The sequence below is a fragment of the Oncorhynchus tshawytscha genome, unplaced genomic scaffold (genome assembly GCF_018296145.1).
Source record: "Oncorhynchus tshawytscha isolate Ot180627B unplaced genomic scaffold, Otsh_v2.0 Un_scaffold_4246_pilon_pilon, whole genome shotgun sequence".
Lineage (NCBI taxonomy): Eukaryota > Metazoa > Chordata > Actinopteri > Salmoniformes > Salmonidae > Oncorhynchus > Oncorhynchus tshawytscha.
This window is the reverse complement of record NW_024609831.1, coordinates 1,198,052-1,219,245: the sequence shown is the minus strand read 5'-3', so window position 1 is coordinate 1,219,245 and position 21,194 is coordinate 1,198,052. Positions and strand designations below refer to the sequence as shown.

Here is a 21,194-nt window from a genome sequence, read left to right as displayed (position 1 = left end):
CAGTCCCGAATAACACACGTACACGAACAACCGTGACTTACAGGCGTGTACACGAGTACACATAAAACTATCGCGCACACCCAGCAGGCTTGCCGGCTGGATAATAAAGCCCAGCTAATTAACCTAACTAAACACAGGTGTAACTAATAAACAGACAAGGAGGGGGAGAAAATGATCAGTGGCAGCTAGTAGACCAGTGACGACGACCGCCGAGCGCCACCCGAACAGGAAGGGGAGCCACCTTCGGTAGGAGTCGTGACAAATGGTTAACGGATTCACCGTTTTTAGCGTTCACCCAAATGTCATAAACCTGGATTAACAGTTTTTTGCATTAGTCCAAATGTCATGAGACTGGATTTGATTTTATAAATTGTTGATCCGTGTATTCACCAGAACAGTGCATAGAAAAATAAATCAGTCTTTAGAGAAAAACACGACAGTGAATGCAGATATCCATAGAGATGGTTAGAGTCATTAACCTCTCGTTTTATCCCCCAGGTGCTGTTGCCGTGACGAACCGGCCCCACATCTACTACTGCCGCTCGCCCAACATGGAGGTCTTCACCTGCTGGTGGCATCCCCTTGACAACAACTCCGAGAGTGACGACAACATCACCTACAGCCTCACCTACTCCTTAGAGTACGTACTATTACTGTACAATGCATTTGTATTCAGACCCCTTGATCCACATTTTATTAAGTTACAGCCTTATTCTAAAATGGATTAAATAAAAATATGTCCTCCTCAATCTACACACAATACCCCATAATGACAAAGTGAAAACACAGCTACTTTCAGGTCTCTCCAGAGATGTTAGATCTGGGTCAGGTCCGGGATCTGGCTGGGCCTCTAAAGGACATTCAGAGACTTGTCCCCAAAGCCACTCCTGCGTTGTGCTTAGGGTAGTTGTCTTGTTGGAAGGTGAACTTTTGCCCCAGTTTGAGGTCCTGAGTGCTCTGGAGCAGGTTTTCATCAAGGATCTCTCTGTACTTTGCTCGGTTCATCTTTCCCTCAATCCTGACTTGTCTCCCAGTCGCTGCCGCTGAAAAACATCCCCGCAGCATGATGCTGCCACCACCATGCTTCAGCGTAGGAGTGATGCCAGGTTTCCTCCAGACGTGACACATGGCATTCAAGGCCAAAGAGTTCAATCTTGGTTTCATCAGACCAGAGAATCTTGTTTCTTATGGTCTGAGAGTCCTTTAGGTGCCTTTTGGCAAACTCCAAGCTGGCTGTCATGTGCCTTTTACTGTGGAGTGACTTCCCTCTGTCCACTCAACCATAAAGGCCTGATTGGTGGAGTGCTGCAGAGATGGTTGGCCTTCTGGAAGGTTCTCCCATCTCCACAGAGGAACTCTGGAGCTCTTTCAGAGTAACCATTGGGTTCTTGGTCACCTCCCAGACCAAGGCCCTTCTACCCCGATTGCTCAGTTTGGCTGGGCGGCCAGCTCTAGAAAAAGTCTTTGTGCTTCCATACTTTTTCCATTTCAGAACGATGGAGGCCACTGTGTTCTTGGGGACCTTTATTGCTGCATAACTGTTTTGGTACCCTTCCCCAGATCTGTGCCTCGACGCATTCCTGTCTCGAAGCTCTACAGACAACTCCTTAGACATCATGGCTTTTGCTCTGACATGCACTGGCAACTGTGGGACCTTATATAGACAGGTGTGTGCCTTTCCAAATCATGTCCAATCAATTGAAATTTTCACAAGTGGACTCCAATTAAGTTGTAGAAACATCTCAAGGACGATCAATGGAAACTGGATGCACCTGAGCTTAATTTCGAGTCTCGTAGCAAAGGGTCTGATTACTTATGTAAATAAGGTATTTCTGTTTTGTTTTTTATGAATGTGCAAGTATTTGTGATTATGGTGTATTGTGTGTAGATTGCTGAGGGATTTTTTTATTTAATCATTTTAATAATAAGGCTGTAACGTAACAAAATGTGGAAAAAGACAAGGGGTCTGAATACTTTCCGAAGGCACCGTATATACACACACCAGGTACTATATACTGTGTATATACACACACCAGGTACTATATACTGTGTATATACACACACTGGGTACTATATACTGTATATATACACACACTGGGTACTATATACTGTATATATACACACACTGGGTACTATATACTGTGTATATACACACACTGGGTACTATATACTGTATATATACACACACTGGGTAATATATACTGTGTATATACACACACCAGGTACTATATACTGTGTATATACACACACTGGGTACTATACTGTATATATACACACACTGGGTACTATATACTGTGTATATACACACACTGGGTACTATATACTGTATATATACACACACCAGGTACTATATACTGTGTATATACACACACCAGGTACTATATACTGTGTATATACACACACCAGGTACTATATACTGTGTATATACACACACCAGGTACTATATACTGTGTATATACACACACCAGGTACTATATACTGTATATATACACACACCAGGTACTATATACTGTATATATACACACCAGGCTTTATATACTGTATATATATATATATATACACACCATGTACAATATACTATATATATATATATAGTGTAGTGTAGTAACAATGTACTCTAAGAGACCATCTTCACTTAAATAAATGAGGTGAGATGAATTGACTTGACCATATCATTCCTTTCTTGTTTGTCACAGAAAGGGGCCGAGGCGTGAGTGTCCAGACTATGTAACGGGCGGCCCCAACAGTTGTCACTTTGACAGCGGCCACACATCCATCTGGACCAGATACTGCATGAACGTGATGGCCAGGACCTCCCACGGAGTGTTCAGCTCCAAGGACCACTGTCTGGACGTGGCTGATATAGGTACAGCGAGATATAAATCACTGTCTGGGTGTGGCTGATGATATAGGTAGAGGGTGATATAGTTCACTGTCGAGATGGGGCTGATATAGGTACAGGGTGATATAGACCACTGTCTGGATGTAGCTGATATAGGTACAAGGTGATATAGACCACTGCCTGGATGTGGCTGATATAGGTACAGGGTGATATAGACCACTGTCTGGATGTGGATGATATAGGTACAGGGTGATATAGACCAGTGGTTCCCAAACTGGGTGAAATTTGGGAAGTACATCATCAGTTCCTCTTATCATGTTCGTCATTACATAACTTAGAGAGCTATTTATAACTTGTCAGAAATATCCAGCTCAACTAGCCCATGTTTGCTAAAGTTTATTTATATGTTTTTTAGCCCATAGATATTGTTGTACGTTTTTAGTCACTCAAATATAACATGAATACACATTAGACATGGCAAAATGAATACAATTGCAATACAATTAGCTTTAAAGCTGTTAAATGTTCTTCTGACCCCATGACAAAATGTGTAGAATTACAGAAACCTGCAAAATTCTCTCCACCAACAAGAAGGGTGTGAACAGTTTGTGTCATGAACAGAGCTTGTGCCCATAGAAATAGATGTGGTGCATGCGAGGGGGGGGTGCAGGCTGTTCCCCAATGCTGGAATGGGGGAACGGTTTGGGAACCCCTGATATGGATCACCTGAGGGCTCCAGTCAGGCTGGAACGGCATCCTGCTCCCGAGGTCAAAAACCATCTGGCTAGTGATTTCTCTTGCCCAGCAAATCAGCAGCAATTCAGCTAAAATTGAGTTTAATTTAGGAAATCTGCTCCCAAGTATTTACACAAATAAAGAAATAGAAATATGTGATGTTGTCTCAATGTAATCAAGGTATGAAATTACTGTTCTTTTCAAATACGATCTCTGTGGTCAATTTGCAGTGTACAAATTATTATCATTATTTTCCAGCCCCTCAACCATTAGCTCCAACAAAAGTCGCCCTGCAGCTGAATCTAGTTGCCCTAGATAGTGTGCTACTTTTGACCAGAACCTAAGGGGAATACGGTGCTATTTCAGTACACTATATTATATGGAATAGGGTGCTATTTCAGTACACTATAGTATATGGAATAGGGTGCTATTTCAATATACTATAGTATATGGAATAGGGTGCTATTTCAATATACTATAGTATATGGAATTGGGTGCTATTTCAGTACACTATAGTATATGGAATAGGGTGCTATTTCAGTACACTATAGTATATGGAATAGGGTGCTATTTCAATATACTATAGTATATGGAATTGGGTGCTATTTCAGTACACTATAGTATATGGAATAGGGTGCTATTTCAGTACACTATAGTATATGGAATAGGGTGCTATTTCTGCTCAACCTATGACTCTTGTGTTAACCAACTGTTGTGTCTGATATTTGTGATGTCTCTTCCTGTGTGTCTGGCGTCGGCCACGCCTCCTCTCCCTGTTTGTGTGACGTCTGCTCCTCCTCATTTCAACACAGTCCAATGGGAGTTATTCCCCTCCCAGCAGCGTATATCTGATCCCATCAGATACATTCTGTCCCTCTTACTTCTCCATCAGTGAGTGCACTCCCAAAGCCGATGGATAGAGCACCCTGATGTGTGTGTGTGTGTGTGTGTGTGTGTGTGTGTGTGTGTGTGTGTGTGTGTGTGTGTGTGTGTGTGTGTGTTGTGTGTGTGTGTGTGTGTGTGTTGTGTACACGTGCATGTGAATGTTCAATACTCTATGCACATTGCAAACAGTCACCACTCATGTCTACATTGTGCTTCTGTATACACAGAGAATAGTAACACATGTGAAGGAAAATAGAAGGGTTCCTCTCCAGGCTCTAGGCTTTTTCTCATGGTAACAATAGAGATGTGTCATTCAGAACCTATTCAGCTTCCCCTTCTTACTCTGAAACCCCTTCCAACTGGCCTTTCTACATGTTCATTATAAAAGATAACCCCATTCACGTACCATTACCTCAGCATGTTGCTTGTTGTCTCTGTTGTCCCTCCACATCCTGTTTGCTGTTCATTGTGTATTCTCCCCTCCCCCTGACTGCCAGTCTAGGCCTTTTCCTTTCACCATCCTCCTATCTCATTGTTTCTCTATTTACGTTCTAGCTCTTCTTCACTCCCTGTGAAGCATACAACCATAACAAGCCCACGCCATGCAGTTTTCTTGTCTGTCTGTCTGTCTGTCTGCAGTGGAGACAGAGGCTCCGGTTAACTTGACCTACACCCTGTTGAACGAGACGGAGGAGGAAGCTGGCCGCACCGCCATGGTGTCCTGGGTTTACCCCAATCCCTCCCACATCCAATACGGTTGGATCACCCTGGTCTTCGAGCTGCAGTACCGACGCATCGCCGAGCCCAACAACTGGAAGGTAGAGAGAGAGAGGGGGGGGCAGAGAGGGAGAGAGAGAGGGAGAGAGAGAGGGAGAGAGAGAGAGAGAGAGAGAGAGGGAGAGAGAGAGAGGAGAGAGAGGGAGAGAGAGGAGAGAGAGAGGGAGAGAGAGGGGGGGGGACAGAGAGAGAGAGGGGAAAGAGAGAGAGGGGGTAGAGGGGGAAAGAGAGAGAGATGTAGAGGGGGAAAGAGCAGGGGAATGAGAGAGAGAGAGAGAGGTAGAGGGGGAAAGAGAGAGAGAGACGGAGAGGGACAGAGAGAGACAGAGAGAGAGAGAGAGAGAGAGGTAGAGGGGGAAAGAGAGAGAGAGAGACGGAGAGGGACAGAGAGAGAGGGAGGGGTGTTGGTGCAGTGTTTATCAACACCATTTGATGGTGTTAAGCGTGTGACGTGGGAAGCATGTCATGTCCTTGATTGATTCTTTAAGAGGAAGATGTGCTTATTTCACAGTTAAACCGGGAGTTTGTCTGTTACCCACATTACGACCGATGATCCTGCCTCTTTGTCAGATGAGAGAAGAGAAAGAATAGAAACAAACAGAAACGCAGCAGCTCTCTATGGCTTCATGGTTTAGTCTGGCTGAACGGTGAAAGATCTTTTTTAAACAGTACCATATTATTTCAACAGTATCGGATTTTTTAAACTGTCACTTCAACCAGTATCACACTACTCATCACCTTCTGTCACCACTATCCCGTGTTGCTCAGTTGGTAGAGCATGGTGCTTGCAACGCCAGGGTTGTGGGTTTGATTCCCATGGGGGACCAGTATGAAAAATGTATGAAAATGTATGTACTCATTACTGTAAATTGCTCTGGATAAGAGCATCTGCTAAATGATGTATGTGTACTGTAACTGCTACTGACAGCTCACTATCGCCCCCTGTGTGTCTGCAGGTGAAGGGCTTGCTGAGAGAGCCTTGTCTGGAGCTGCTGGATCTGCCGGTAGGAGAGTACATTGTCAGGGTGAGATGCCGTTCCCGCAACAACGGCCTCTGGAGCAAGTGGAGCACCCCTGTCCTACTCTGCGTCCCAGTCAAATCTACCCCCGGTAGGGACTCTTAACTGTCTGATGATTCAGTTACTGTCAACTCCTAATCTGAAGCATTAGGCTATAAAATAACAAAATGTGGAAAAAGGGAAGTGGTCTGAATAGTTTCTGAATGCACTGTTCATGTGCCTCAAACACTGCCAAGCGCCTATAAATAGGAAACTGCCAATGTCATATCTATCTAAAGTACAGCACAGTGTCTGTACTGTTATATATGCCTGTCACATGTAGTCTATAAGGCCAGTTTCCAGAGTGGTCCTGTTTTCCTAGTAGATTTGTGATTCTGAAAAAATCCATTGACAAGATTCTTTGCTTTTGTTTAATTTGCTGACTGACTGAGATTACTGGTCCATTAAGAAGTACAGTATGTAGTAATACTTCTCAGTGGACCAGTAATCTCAGTCAGTCATTAGACAATGGGTAGGTCAAGGCCTGTTCACTCTAGTGACCTCACCTCATTATAAGTCTCTCAACAGATGTTACCTGGATGCACCTCCACAGCAGGGAGTGTGTGTGTGTTTGAGTGTGTGTTTGAGTGTGTGTGTGTGTGTGTGTGTGTGTGTGTGTGTGTGTGTGTGTGTGTGTGTGTGTGTGTGTGTGTGTGTGTGTGTGTGTGTGTGTGTGTGTGTGTGTGTGTGTGTGTGTGTGTGTGTGTGTGTGTGTGTGTGTGTGTATTTGTGTGTGTGTGACAGTCAGTCTGTCACTACCATACTGCCTCAGAAACACTGTATTTCCTGACATTGGAAATACATAGAACATTAACTGTCAATTGAACAGCCTTATTCAAGACGGTCATGTTTATTAGCCTTATAAAACTTGTCATGGTGTAATAGCCTCATAAAACATATCATGGGTTAATCATTAAAGCGAAAGGTACTGTCTATACAATGTTTAAATCATAAGTGTCCACGTCACTGTAAGTTACATAATGTGCTTCTTCAGGGAAATAAATGGATTTAAACAGTAACTGTTTGTTCCAGTCAGCCTGAGTGTCACTGTTGGAGATGTAATCCTTCTCACGAGGTCCTGCTGTTTGATTTGGGGTTCAGTTCAGTTTCCTACCAGCTGTTGCTCTCAACAAGAGTCGTAAGACCAACCTGTATATTAGCTTCAACTTGTTTTTGGTGCAACTGGACCCCCTTCAGTGTGTGTGCTATGCTTTACAACTGTTTGTTTTCAAACATATGAGATCTCTGTTTCGAGTTCAATGACATAAGAAGAAAATAACTTCACAAAACACTTGTGTTCAAACTTCCTTAGTTTGTATCACATGGGGTTGTTCCCGCATCACCATCCAGACAAACTCACCTCACCCTTTGTGAGCTTCTATACTGGTTAACGGTTTAACCGTTTTTAGCGTTCACCCAAATGTCATGAACCTGGATTTGAGTTTCCCTGACAACCAGGGCACCTGAGAGGCCCGGTGAAATGTTAAGAGGCTGATGTTTTATAATATGGATTATTTAGATAGCTGAATGATTTTGGCATGTATTTCTTCATGTTTATAAATGGTTTATCCGTGTATTCACCAGAACAGTGCATAGAAAAATATATCAGTCTTTAGAAAAAACACGACAGTGAATGCAGATATCCATAGAGATGGTTAGAGTCATTAACCTCTCGTTTTATCCCCCAGGTGCTGTTGCCGTGACGAACCGGCCCCACATCTACTACTGCCGCTCGCCCAACATGGAGGTCTTCACCTGCTGGTGGCATCCCCTTGACAACAACTCCGAGAGTGACGACAACGTCACCTACAGCCTCACCTACTCCTTAGAGTACGTACTATTACTGTACAATGCATTTGTATTCAGACCCCTTGATCCACATTTTATTAAGTTACAGCCTTATTCTAAAATGGATTACATTTTTAAAAATCCTGCTCAATCTACACACAATACCCCATAATGACAAAGTGAAAACACAGCTACTTTCAGGTCTCTCCAGAGATGATAGATCGGGTTCAGGTCCGGGATCTGGCTGGGCCTCTAAAGGACATTCAGAGACTTGTCCCCAAAGCCACTCCTGCATTGTGCTTAGGGTCGTTGTCTTGTTGGAAGGTGAATCTTTGTCCCGGTTTGAGGTCCTGAGTGCTCTGGAGCAGGTTTTCATCAAGGATCTCTCTGTACTTTGCTCGGTTCATCTTTCCCTCAATCCTGACTTGTCTCCCAGTCGCTGCCGCTGAAAAACATCCCCGCAGCATGATGCTGCCACCACCATGCTTCAGCGTAGGAGTGATGCCAGGTTTCCTCCAGACGTGACACATGGCATTCAAGGCCAAAGAGTTCAATCTTGGTTTCATCAGACCAGAGAATCTTGTTTCTTATGGTCTGAGAGTCCTTTAGGTGACTTTTGGCAAATTCAAAGCTGGCTGTCATGTGCCTTTTACTGTGGAGTGACTTCCGTCTGGCCACTCTACCATAAAGGCCTGATTGGTGGAGTGCTGCAAAGATGGTTGTCCTTCTGGAATGTTCTCCCATCTCCACAGAGGAACTCTGGAGCTCTTTCAGAGTAACCATTGGGTTCTTGGTCACCTCCCAGACCAAGGCCCTTCTACCCCGATTGCTCAGTTTGGCTGGGCGGCCAGCTCTAGAAAAAGTCTTTGTGGTTCCATACTTCTTCCATTTCAGAACGATGGAGGCCACTGTGTTCTTGGGGACCTTCATTGCTGCATAAATGTTTTGGTACCCTTCCCCAGATCTGTGCCTCGACGCATTCCTGTCTCGAAGCTCTACAGACAATTCCTTAGACATCATGGCTTTTGCTCTGACATGCACTGGCAACTGTGGGACCTTATATAGACAGGTGCGTTCCTTTCCAAATCATGTCCAATCAATTGAATTTTCCACAAGTGGACTCCAATCAAGTTGTAGAAACATCTCAAGGACGATCAATGGAAACAGGGTACACCTGAGCTCAATTTCGAGTCTCGTAGCAAAGGGTCTGATTACTTATGTAAATAAGGTATTTCTGTTTTGTTTTTTATGAATGTGCAAAAATGTGTGATTATGTTGTATTGTGTGTAGATTGCTGAGGGATTCATTTTATTTAATCATTTTAAGAACAAGGCTGTAACGTAACAAAATGTGGAAAAAGACAAGGGGTCTGAATACTTTCCGAAGGCACCGTATATACACACACCAGGTACTATATACTGTGTATATACACACACTGGGTACTATATACTGTATATATACTGCTCAAAAAATAAAGGGAACACTTAAACAACACAATGTAACTCCAAGTCAATCACACTTCTGTGAAATCAAACTGTCCACTTAGGAAGCAACACTGATTGACAATAACTTTCACATGCTGTTGTGCAAATGGAATAGACAACAGGTGGAAATTATAGGCAATTAGCAAGACACCCCCAATAAAGGAGTGGTTCTGCAGGTGGTGACCACAGACCACTTCTCAGTACCTATGCTTCCTATCTGATGTTTTGGTCACTTTTGAATGCTGGCGGTGCTTTCACTCTTGTGGTAGCATGAGACGGAGTCTACAACCCACACAAGTGGCTCAGGTAGTGCAGCTCATCCAGGATGGCACATCAATGCGAGCTGTGGCAAGAAGGTTTGCTGTGTCTGTCAGCGTAGTGTCCAGAGCATGGAGGCGCTACCAGGAGACAGGCCAGTACATCACGAGACGTGGAGGAGGCCGTAGGAGGGCAACAACCCAGCAGCAGGACCGCTACCTCCGCCTTCGTGCAAGGAGGAGCAGGAGGAGCACTGCCAGAGTCCTGCAAAATGACCTCCAGCAGGCCACAAATGTGCATGTCTCTGCTCAAACTGTCAGAAACAGACTCCATGAGGGTGGTATGAGGGCCCGACGTCCACAGGTGGGGGTTGTGCTTACAGCCCAACACCGTGCAGGACGTTTGGCATTTGCCAGAGAACACCAAGATTGGCAAATTCGCCACTGGGGCCCTGTGCTCTTCACAGATGAAAGCAGGTTCACACTGAGCACGTGACAGACGTGACAGAGTCTGGAGACGCCGTGGAGAACGTTCTGCTGCCTGCAACATCCTCCAGCATGACCGGTTTGGCGGTGGGTCAGTCATGGTGTGGGGTGGCATTTCTTTGGGGTGCCGCACAGCCCTCCATGTGCTCGCCAGAGGTAGCCTAACTGCCATTAGGTACCAAGATGAGATCCTCAGACACCTTGTGAGACCATATGCTGGTGCGGTTGGCCCTCCTAATGCAAGACAATGCTAGACCTCACGTGGCTGGAGTGTGTCAGCAGTTCCTGCAAGAGGAAGGCAATGATGCTATGGGCTGGCCCGCCCATTCCCCAGACCTGAATCCAATTGAGCACATCTGGGACATCATGTCTCACTCCATCCAACAAAGCCACGTTGCACCACAGACTGTCCAGGTGTTGGCAGATGCTTTAGTCCAGTTCTGGGAGGAGATTCCCCAGGAGACCATCCGCCACCTCATCAGGAGCATGCCCAGGCATTGTAGGGAGGTCATACAGGCACGTGGAGGCCACACACATTACTGAGCCTCATTTTGACTTGTTTTAAGGACATTACATCAAAGTTGGATCAGCCTGTAGTGTGGTTTTCCAGTTAAATTTTGAGTATGACTCCAAATCCAGACCTCCATGGGTTGATAAATTTGATTTCCATTGATAGTTTTTGTGTGATTTTGTTGTCAGCACATTCAACTATGTAAAGAAAAAAGTATTTAATAAGAATATTTCATTCATTCAGATCTAGGATGTGTTATTTTAGTGTTCCCTTTATTTTTTTGAGCAGTGTATATATACACACCATGTACTATATATACACACCATGTACGATATACTATATATATATATATATATATATATATATATATATATATATATATATATATATATATATATATACACACACACATTGTACTCTCCTTGTTGCAGGATTGGTAGTGGATAAAATCCTGCATTCATTAAAAAACACCTTGAAATATTCTAAGACTAGTTTTTAATTTCAAGTATTTTTTTCTCAGTAAATGCAGGTATTTTCATTCTATCACATCGTGTAGTAACAATGTATCCGAAGAGTCCGTCTTCATTCAAATAAATGAGTTGAGATTAATTGAATTGACCATATCATCCCTTTTTTGTTTGTCACAGAAAGGGGCCGAGGCGTGAGTGTCCAGACTATGTAACGGGCGGCCCCAACAGTTGTCACTTTGACAGCGGCCACACATCCATCTGGACCATATACTGCATGAACGTGATGGCCAGGACCTCCCACGGAGTGTTCAGCTCCAAGGACCACTGTCTGGACGTGGCTGATATAGGTACAGGGAGAGATAAATCACTGTCTGGATGTGGCTGATATAGGTACAGGGAGAGATAAATCACTGTCTGGATGTGGCTGATATAGGTACAGGGAGAGATAAATCACTGTCTGGATGTGGCTGATATAGGTACAGGGAGAGATAAATCACTGTCTGGATGTGGCTGATATAGGTACAGGGAGAGATAAATCACTGTCTGGATGTGGCTGATATAGGTACAGGGAGAGATAAATCACTGTCTGGATGTGGCTGATATAGGTACAGGGAGAGATAAATCACTGTCTGGATGTGGCTGATATAGGTACAGGGAGAGATAAATCACTGTCTGGATGTGGCTGATATAGGTACAGGGTGATTGTAACATGCGTTGTTTGAAGGAGACCAAGGCGCAGTGTAATTTGTGGTCATCATATATTTATTTAAATGAGAACCAGCAACAAAATAACAAAGTGAAACCAAAACGAACGTACCGTTCCGTAGGCTACAAGAGCTGTACAAAAACAAGATCACACAACATAGGTGGGAAAAAGGCTACCTACGTATGATTCCCAATCAGAGACAACGATCGACAGCTGCCTCTGATTGGGAACCTGTAATGGCAGATTTCCTCCTCTTCGTCTGAAGAGGAGTAAGGATCGGACCAAGATGCGGCGTGGTAAGTGTTCATGACGATTTTAATAAGAAAAGCACTGAACACTATGAAATACAAAAACAATAAACAAATACGTGAAATAACCAAACCGAAACAGTACCGTGTGGCGACACACACACACGGAAACAAACACCCACAAACCAACATTGAAACCCAGGCTACCTAAATATGGTTCTCAATCAGGGACAATGATAAACAGCTGCCTCTGATTGAGAACCATATCAGGCCAAACATAGAAATGAAAAAACATAGAAAAACACACATAGACTGCCCACCCCAACTCCCGCCCTGACCATACTAAATAAAGACAAAACAAAGGAAATAAAGGTCCGGACGTGACAGAACCACACTCAGCCAAACACAAAGAAATACAAAACATAGAATGCCCACCCCACATCACACCCTGACCTCACCAAATAGAGAAATAAAATGTCTCTCTATGGTCAGGGCATAGACCCCGCTCCACCTCTGGTTCCCCCCACTTTGGTGGCGCCTCTGGGGCGGGGACCCTCGTCGCCGACCCTGGACTGGGAAACCTCTGGAGTCTCCGGCCTGGGAACCGTCGCTGGAGGCTAAGGACTGCGGATTATCCCTGGAGGCTTCGTGCCATGGATCATCACTAGAGGCTTCGGGCCATGGATCATCACTGAGGGCTTCCTACGTGGTGCCGGAACAGGTCTCACCGGACTGAGGAGACGTACTGGAAGCCTGGTGCGTGGAGCTGCCACAGGGCTTACCAGGCTGGGGAGACATACTGGAGGCCTGGTGCGTGGAACCGGAACAGGTCTCACCGGACTGGGGAGATGCACTGGAAGCCTGGTGTGTGGAGCAGGCACAGGATACACTGGGCCATGGAGGTGCATGGGGGTCTCAGGCGCAGAGGGGAATAGGGTGCTATTTCAGTACACTATAGTATATGGAATAGGGTGCTATTTCAGTACAATATAGTATATGGAATAGGGTGCTATTTCAGTACACTATAGTATATGGAATAGGGTGCTATTTCAGGACACTATAGTATATGGAATAGGGTGCTATTTCAGTACACTATAGTATATGGAATAGGGTGCTATTTCAGTACACTATAGTATATGGAATAGGGTGCTATTTCAGGACACTATAGTATATGGAATAGGGTGCTATTTCTGCTCAACCTATGACTGTTGTGTTAACCCACTGTTGTGTCTGATATTTGTGATGTCTCTTCCTGTGTGTCTGGCGTCGGCCACGCCTCCTCTCCCTGTTTATGTGACGTCAGCTCTTCCTCATTTCAACCCAGTCCAATGGGAGTTAGTCCCCTCCCAGCAGGGCACATCTGATCCCATCAGACACATTCTGTCCCCCTTACTTCTCCATTACCTCAGCATGTTGCTTGTTGTCTCTGTTCTCCCTCCACATCCTGTTTGCTGTTCATTGTGTATTCTCCCCTCCCCCTGACTGCCAGTCTAGGCCTTTTCCTTTCACCATCCTCCTATCTCATTGTTTCTCTATTTACGTTCTAGCTCTTCTTCACTCCCTGTGAAGCATACAACCATAACAAGCCCACGCCATGCAGTTTTCTTGTCTGTCTGTCTGTCTGTCTGCAGTGGAGACAGAGGCTCCGGTTAACTTGACCTACACCCTGTTGAACGAGACGGAGGAGGAAGCTGGCCGCACCGCCATGGTGTCCTGGGTTTACCCCAATCCCTCCCACATCCAGTACGGTTGGATCACCCTGGTCTTCGAGCTGCAGTACCGACGCATCGCCGAGCCCAACAACTGGAAGGTAGAGAGAGGGGGAGAGAGAGGGAGAAAGAGGGACAGAGAGAGAGACGGAGAGGGACAGAGAGAGAGGGAGGGGTGTTGGTGCAGTGTTTATCATCACCATTTGAGGGTGTTAAGCGTGTGACGTGGGAAGCATGTCATGTCCTTGATTGATTCTTTAAGAGGAAGATGGGCTTATTTCACAGTTAAACCGGGAGTTTGTCTGTTACCCACGTTACGACCGATGATCCTGCCTCTTTGTCAGATGAGAGAAGAGAAAGAATAGAAACAAACAGAAACGCAGCAGCTCTCTATGGCTTCATGGTTTAGTCTGGCTGAACGGTGAAAGATCTTTTTTAAACAGTACCATATTATTTCAACAGTATCGGATTTTTTAAACTGTCACTTTAACCAGTATCACACTACTCATCACCTTCTGTCACCTCTATCCCGTGTTGCTCAGTTGGTAGAGCATGGTGCTTGCAACGCCAGGGTTGTGGGTATGATTCCCATGGGGACCAGTATGAAAAATGTATGCACTCATTACTGTAAATTGCTCTGGATAAGAGCATCTGCTAAATGATGTATGTGTACTGTAACTGCTACTGACAGCTCACTATCGCCCCCTGTGTGTCTGCAGGTGAAGGGCTTGCTGAGAGAGCCTTGGCTGGAGCTGCTGGATCTGCCGGTAGGAGAGTACATTGTCAGGGTGAGATGCCGTTCCCGCAACAACGGCCTCTGGAGCAAGTGGAGCACCCCTGTCCTACTCTGCGTCCCAGTCAAATCTACCTCCGGTAGGGACTCTTAACTGTCTGATGATTCAGTTACTGTCTGCACCTACCCACAGTCAACTCCTAATCTGAAGCACTGTTATATGACGCATATGGAATGGAATGATATGGCATATGGAATGGAATGATATGGCATATGGAATGGAATGATATGGCATATGGAATGGAGTGATATGGCATATGGAATGGAATGATATGGCATATGGAATGGAATGATATGGCATATGGAATGGAATGATATGGCATACGGAATGGAATGATATGGCATACGGAATGGAGTGATATGGCATATGGAATGGAATGATATGGCATATGGAATGGAATGATATGGCATACGGAATGGAGTGATGTGGCATACGGAATGGAGTGATATGGCATATGGAATGGAATGATATGGCATACGGAATGGAGTGATATGGCATACGGAATGGAGTGATATGGCATATGGAATGGAATGATATGGCATACGGAATGGAATGATATGGCATACGGAATGGAATGATATGGCATACGGAATGGAGTGATATGGCATACGGAATGGAATGATATGGCATATGGAATGGAATGATATGGCATATGGAATGGAATGATATGGCATATGGAATGGAATGATATGGCATATGGAATGGAATGATATGGCATATGGAATGGAATGATATGGCATACGGAATGATCTAGATGTGTGCTGTCTTTGTCCCTCACAGATAAGCTGCTGGCTCTGCTTTTGGTGACCGGTGTTGGGGTCATGTTGTTGCTAGTCATCGGCTTTGGAATTATCCTACAGGGCAAGAGGTAGGGAAGCACACACACACGTAAACAACGATGTAAACAATTATGTAAACATCAAATGCATGTTTGATTTTTTTCAAAGACTTAAGATACAGCGTTTTATTCATCACATAAAGGATGTAAAGGAGATAAATGTGTGCAGGAGTGATCTTGTATTGATATATAAACCCTTCTATATTAAACACACATGCTGTATAGGCTGTAATATCATGAAATATAAATGTAGAAAGTGTATTGATGGTTCTCTCTGATCCCTGTCTTTGGTGTAGGATAAAAGCATTCCTTCTGCCTCCAATTCCCAAACCACGCATCAGAGGCATCAATCCCCTGCTTCTGAAGGTAAATACTCAAACACACACACAAACACACACGCACGCACGCACGCGCAGACACACACACACACAAACACACACGCGCGCAGACACACACACACAAAACACACACGCGCGCAGACACACACACACACACACACAAACACACACGCGCGCACGCACGCGCAGACACACACACACACACACACACACATGCACACACGCGCGCGCACACACACACACACATGCACACACGCGCGCGCACACACACAAACACGCACACACGCACGCGCACACACACACACACACACACACACACACGCGCGCGCACGCACGCACGCACGCGCAGACACACACACACACACACACAAACACACACGCACACACACACACAAACTCACACACAGACACACACACACACACGCACACACACACACACACACACACACACACACACACAGACACACACACACACACGCACACACACACACACACACACACACACACACACACACACACACCAGCCTGGTGACTTATAACAACTCACTGTTCACTCAAGCTTCACTGAGTCATTTGTTGTTTTTGTTTTTTATCCATCAATCCCCTTTTTATCTTCTCTAACCCCTCCCCTTCCTATCCCCTATCTTCTCTAACCCCTCCCCTTCCTGTCTTCACTGTCCCCTCCCCTTCCTATCTTCTCTACCCCCTCCCCTTCCTATCTTCTCTGTCCCCTCCCCTTCCTATCTTCTCTTTCCCCTCCCCTTCCTATCTTCTCTGTCTCCTCCCCTTCCTATCTTCACTATCCCCTCCCCTTCCTATCTTCTCTTTCCCCTCCCCTTCCTATCTTCTCTTTCCCCTCCCCTTCCTATCTTCTCTTTCCCCTCCCCTTCCTATCTTCTCTGTCCCCTCCCCTTCCTATCTTCTCTGTCCCCTCCCCTTCCTATCTTCTCTGTCCCCTCCCCTTCCTATCTTCACTATCCCCTTCCCTTCCTATCTTCTCTATCCCCTTCCCTTCCTATCTTCTCTATCCCCTCCCCTTCCTATCTTCTCTATCTCCTCCCCTTCCTATCTTCTCTGTCCCCTCCCCTTCCTATCTCCTCTGTCCCCTCCCCTTCCTTTCTTCTCTATCCCCTATCTTCTCTAACCCCTCCCCTTCCTGTCTTCACTGTCCCCTCCCCTTCCTATCTTCTCTACCCCCTCCCCTTCCTATCTTCTCTGTCCCCTCCCCTTCCTATCATCTCTATCCCCTCCCCTTCGTATCTTCTCTAACCCCTCCCCTTCCTATCTTCTCTATCCCCTCACCTTCCTTTCTCCTTTTCTCCTCCCTCCTTCTCGTCTTTCTCCTCCCTCCTTCTCTCTCAGAAAGGGGGCTTTGATGAGATCAACCGTCATTTCATCTCCTTCCATGGCTATAAGCCCCCAAGCTACAGCGAGGAGGAGGTCTGGGACTCTGTCAGCATGGACAACAACCAGTCTCTCCAGGCTCCCCTGGGGATCCTAGCAGTCCGGAAGGAGGATTATGATATGGCCATCCACAGCCAACTACTGGTCCAGACCACCTCCAGCCACGCCCCTTATACCCCAGTCCCCGCCTCTTACAACCCAGTCCCCGCCCATTACTGTCAGGCTCCAGTGGAAGCCTTCCCGACCCCGTGGGAATGGCCAACAGCAAACCCCGACCAGTCAGAGCTTCTGGTCTTCCCGGGCACTGACTACAGCATGATGGTGGATCCCAACCCTGTCCCGCCTCCGGACCAGCAGGCCCCACCCCCATCATCCACCCAGGGCTTCTACACGTGCGTGAACATGCTGGGTGACAACGGACAAGTGCATCTGGTGCCCTGCCTGCCCAACCACCTAAAACACAGCCCCTACGTACAGCTGGAGGAGGAGCTAGATGAAGGAGGGCTGGAGAAGAGCAGCCAGTTAGATGACTACCTGGCTAAGAAGATGGAGGCAGTAGCCAACGGGAGTGCTCCGGGAGAGACAGTGGTAGAGACAGAGGTGGAGACAGAGAGTGTGGAGCAGAGTGAAGTGGCTGTGCCTTTACTGCCTGGAACCACTGGCACACAGGGCAACATGGTGTGACCAGTTAGCACATATTCTCACTCACTCACACACACATACACACACACACACACACACAGCAACAGGAATTACTCCAGGCTAAAATGAGGATGTTAACTCATGGATGGACCTTTTTATATACAGTACCTCCTTAATATAGTAACATAATGATGTGTTTTTGTGAGTGCACCGGCCTGGGACATGAGTCCTTTGTGTCTACCCCCCTCCCCCCCCCCCTTGCCTGCCAAATGACAGTGACACTGCTGGACAGACACTGCTGCCACCTCTATTCACTGCTGATATGGCAGGGACCATGTTCTGACTACATTCTCTCTGCGGGGAATCAGAGATGCAGCATTTGACTGTGAGGTTTTCTTTCAGAGCAGAGCCGAGGTCGGGATACAAGATGGATTCCTTTTGACGCAGAAAATCTGACAAGATGAAAAAAAACATAAACTTGCAAAGTGTCTTGAACAATAACAATAGATTCTCTGTAGAACTGCAACTGTTGTTGTGTGGACTGAGTCACTGAAAGGTCAATATACTCACCTGTTCTTCGGTCCAATCTTGTTAGATAATAATGCCTGCGAACTCTCTTGTTGTTGGATGTATGTATAATTAATGACCAACCACTCTGTGAAAGATGCTTCGATTTTTAACAGTCAGGTTTTAGGGCTCTGTGAAAAGTTTGACGAATGCAAGAATAGCAGTTGTACTTCACTGAGACCAGTCATAGCCGTTCTGAGGCCCTGGCAGAAGTTAGCCTGCATTTAGAGAACAGTGGAGCACACCAAAGATCTGAACACCCAGACCAAGAGAGCAGTACACTTCTTCAAATATAAATGTATTTTTAGAGAGAAATTATTGTAATTATTAGAATGAATGAATTACAGAGGAAATACGTTAATATATCAAATGCACTATTGATGAGAAATATAACGAGGCAATGTTATAATAATAATAATAATGATAACAGTAAAGTACACTTAGAAAGTGAACTGTCTGGGTTCAATCCATGAACTAAATCCCAGATTTAACTGTATGCTTCATACTCAGGAACACAAACATGCAGTAGGAAGTCAACCCAGTAAAGGCGCAATCTACTTTCAGTCCCGTGTGACGGCACAACCAAGCATACAGTAGGAAGTCAACCCAGTAAAGGTGCAATCTACTTTCAGTCCCGTGTGACGGCACAACCAAGCATACAGTAGGAAGTCAACCCAGTACAGGTGCAATCTACTTTCAGTCCCGTGTGACGGCACAACCAAGCATAAAGTAGGAAGTCAACCCAGTAAAGGTGCAATCTACTTTCAGTCCCGTGTGACGGCACAACCAAGCATACAGTAGGAAGTCAACCCAGTAAAGGTGCAATCTACTTTCAGTCCCGTGTGACGGCACAACCAAGCATACAGTAGGAAGTCAACCCAGTACAGGTGCAATCTACTTTCAGTCCCGTGTGACGGCACAACCAAGCATACAGTAGGAAGTCAACCCAGTAAAGGTGCAATCTACTTTCAGTCCCGTGTGACGGCACAACCAAGCATACAGTAGGAAGTCAACCCAGTACAGGTGCAATCTACTTTCAGTCCCGTGTGACGGCACAACCAAGCATACAGTAGGAAGTCAACCCAGTAAAGGTGCAATCTACTTTCAGTCCCGTGTGACGGCACAACCAAGCATACAGTAGGAAGTCAACCCAGTACAGGTGCAATCTACTTTCAGTCCCGTGTGACGGCACAACCAAGCATACAGTAGGAAGTCAACCCAGTACAGGTGCAATCTACTTTCAGTCTCGTGTGACGGCACAACCAAGCATACAGTAGGAAGTCAACCCAGTAAAGGTGCAATCTACTGTCAGTCCCGTGTGACGGCACAACCAAGCATACAGTAGGAAGTCAACCCAGTAAGGTGCAATCTACTTTCAGTCCCGTGTGACGGCACAACCAAGCATACAGTAGGAAGTCAACCCAGTAAAGGTGCAATCTACTTTCAGTCCCGTGTGATGGCACAACCAAGCATACAGTAGGAAGTCAACCCAGTAAAGGTGCAATCTACTTTCAGTCCCGTGTGACGGCACAACCAAGCATACAGTAGGAAGTCAACCCAGTAAAGGTGCAATCTACTTTCAGTCCCGTGTGACGGCACAACCAAGCATACAGTAGGAAGTCAACCCAGTACAGGTGCAATCTACTTTCAGTCCCGTGTGAAACAACCAAGCATACAGTAGGAAGTCAACCCAGTACAGGTGCAATCTACTTTCAGTCCCGTGTGACGGCACAACCAAGCATACAGTAGGAAGTCAACCCAGTAAAGGTGCAATCTACTTTCAGTCCCGTGTGGGGCACAAAAGCATACAGTAGGAAGTCAACCCAGTACAGGTGCAATCTACTTTCAGTCCCGTGACGGCACAACCAAGCATACAGTAGGAAGTCAACCCAGTACAGGTGCAATCTACTTTCAGTCCCGTGTGACACAACCAAGCATACAGTAGGAAGTCAACCCAGTAAAGGTGCAATCTACTTTCAGTCCCGTGTGACGGCACAACCAAGCATACAGTAGGAAGTCAACCCAGTAAAGGTGCAATCTACTTTCAGTCCCGTGTGACGGCACAACCAAGCATACAGTAGGAAGTCAACCCAGTAAAGGTGCAATCTACTTTCAGTCCCGTGTGACACAACCAAGCATACAGTAGGAAGTCAACCCAGTACAGGTGCAATCTACTTTCAGTCCCGTGTGATACATACACTCAAAACTTGTTTTCCTTTTCTTGAATTTTTGGTCAGAAATGAAACTACAGATTGCACTGTATTCAAAACAAGTGATGGTCATTTTTGGTAACATTTATAATATTCAGTCTGTAAAACAGCCTTCACTATGCAGTGCTACATGTGCTCTGATTATTAACTACATGCTGGATTTGAAAGCACTTATTTACAGAACATAACACATGCAGCTCTCTCAGGGGAGAAAAGAGAAGAGGCTACAGAAAAGAGCACTGTGATCATTTGATTGATTTTTACATAGAAAATGAGGCGACCAGACGAGTAGGGAGAAGACACACCTTCTGAAGTGGACAAACAATGGTTAAAGTGTCTAATGTTATGTACAGGAACAAGACATTTTCACCACACCCACATACTTGAGTAGATGTGTTTTTCACAGTGATTTCTTCATGTAATCTTCTTTGACAAGCTTTCCTGG

The 21,194-nt window shown here is 45.6% G+C and overlaps 1 protein-coding gene and 1 long non-coding RNA gene across 2 annotated transcripts; both read left to right on the top strand.

The window, feature by feature from the left end:
* Positions 1-461: 461 nt before the first annotated feature.
* LOC121846165 (prolactin receptor-like) lies at positions 462-19,884 on the top strand. Its single transcript, XM_042319400.1, has 11 exons — positions 462-640; positions 2,697-2,866; positions 5,102-5,280; positions 6,196-6,349; positions 7,986-8,127; positions 11,471-11,640; positions 13,879-14,057; positions 14,676-14,829; positions 15,531-15,618; positions 15,885-15,954; positions 17,289-19,884. Exons 1-11 carry the CDS (start codon positions 462-464, stop codon positions 18,012-18,014), a joined length of 2,211 nt encoding a protein of 736 aa, XP_042175334.1. The 3' UTR covers positions 18,015-19,884.
* Positions 19,885-19,914: 30 nt separating this feature from the next.
* On the top strand, positions 19,915-20,665 carry LOC121846172. The gene is made up of 3 exons (XR_006083092.1): positions 19,915-19,969; positions 20,239-20,306; positions 20,503-20,665. It is a non-coding gene; the product is annotated as an uncharacterized LOC121846172 (long non-coding RNA).
* Positions 20,666-21,194: the final 529 nt, after the last annotated feature.

Bases quoted from the DNA above. Each gene is read 5' to 3' on its own strand.
- LOC121846165 (XM_042319400.1), top strand. From the start codon at position 462: ATGGTTAGAGTCATTAACCTCTCGTTTTATCCCCCAGGTGCTGTTGCC. The intron at 6,350-7,985 runs GTAGGGACTCTT...TTTATCCCCCAG, and splicing joins CCCAGTCAAATCTACCCCCG to GTGCTGTTGCCGTGACGAAC. The intron at 8,128-11,470 runs GTACGTACTATT...TGTTTGTCACAG, and splicing joins AGCCTCACCTACTCCTTAGA to AAAGGGGCCGAGGCGTGAGT.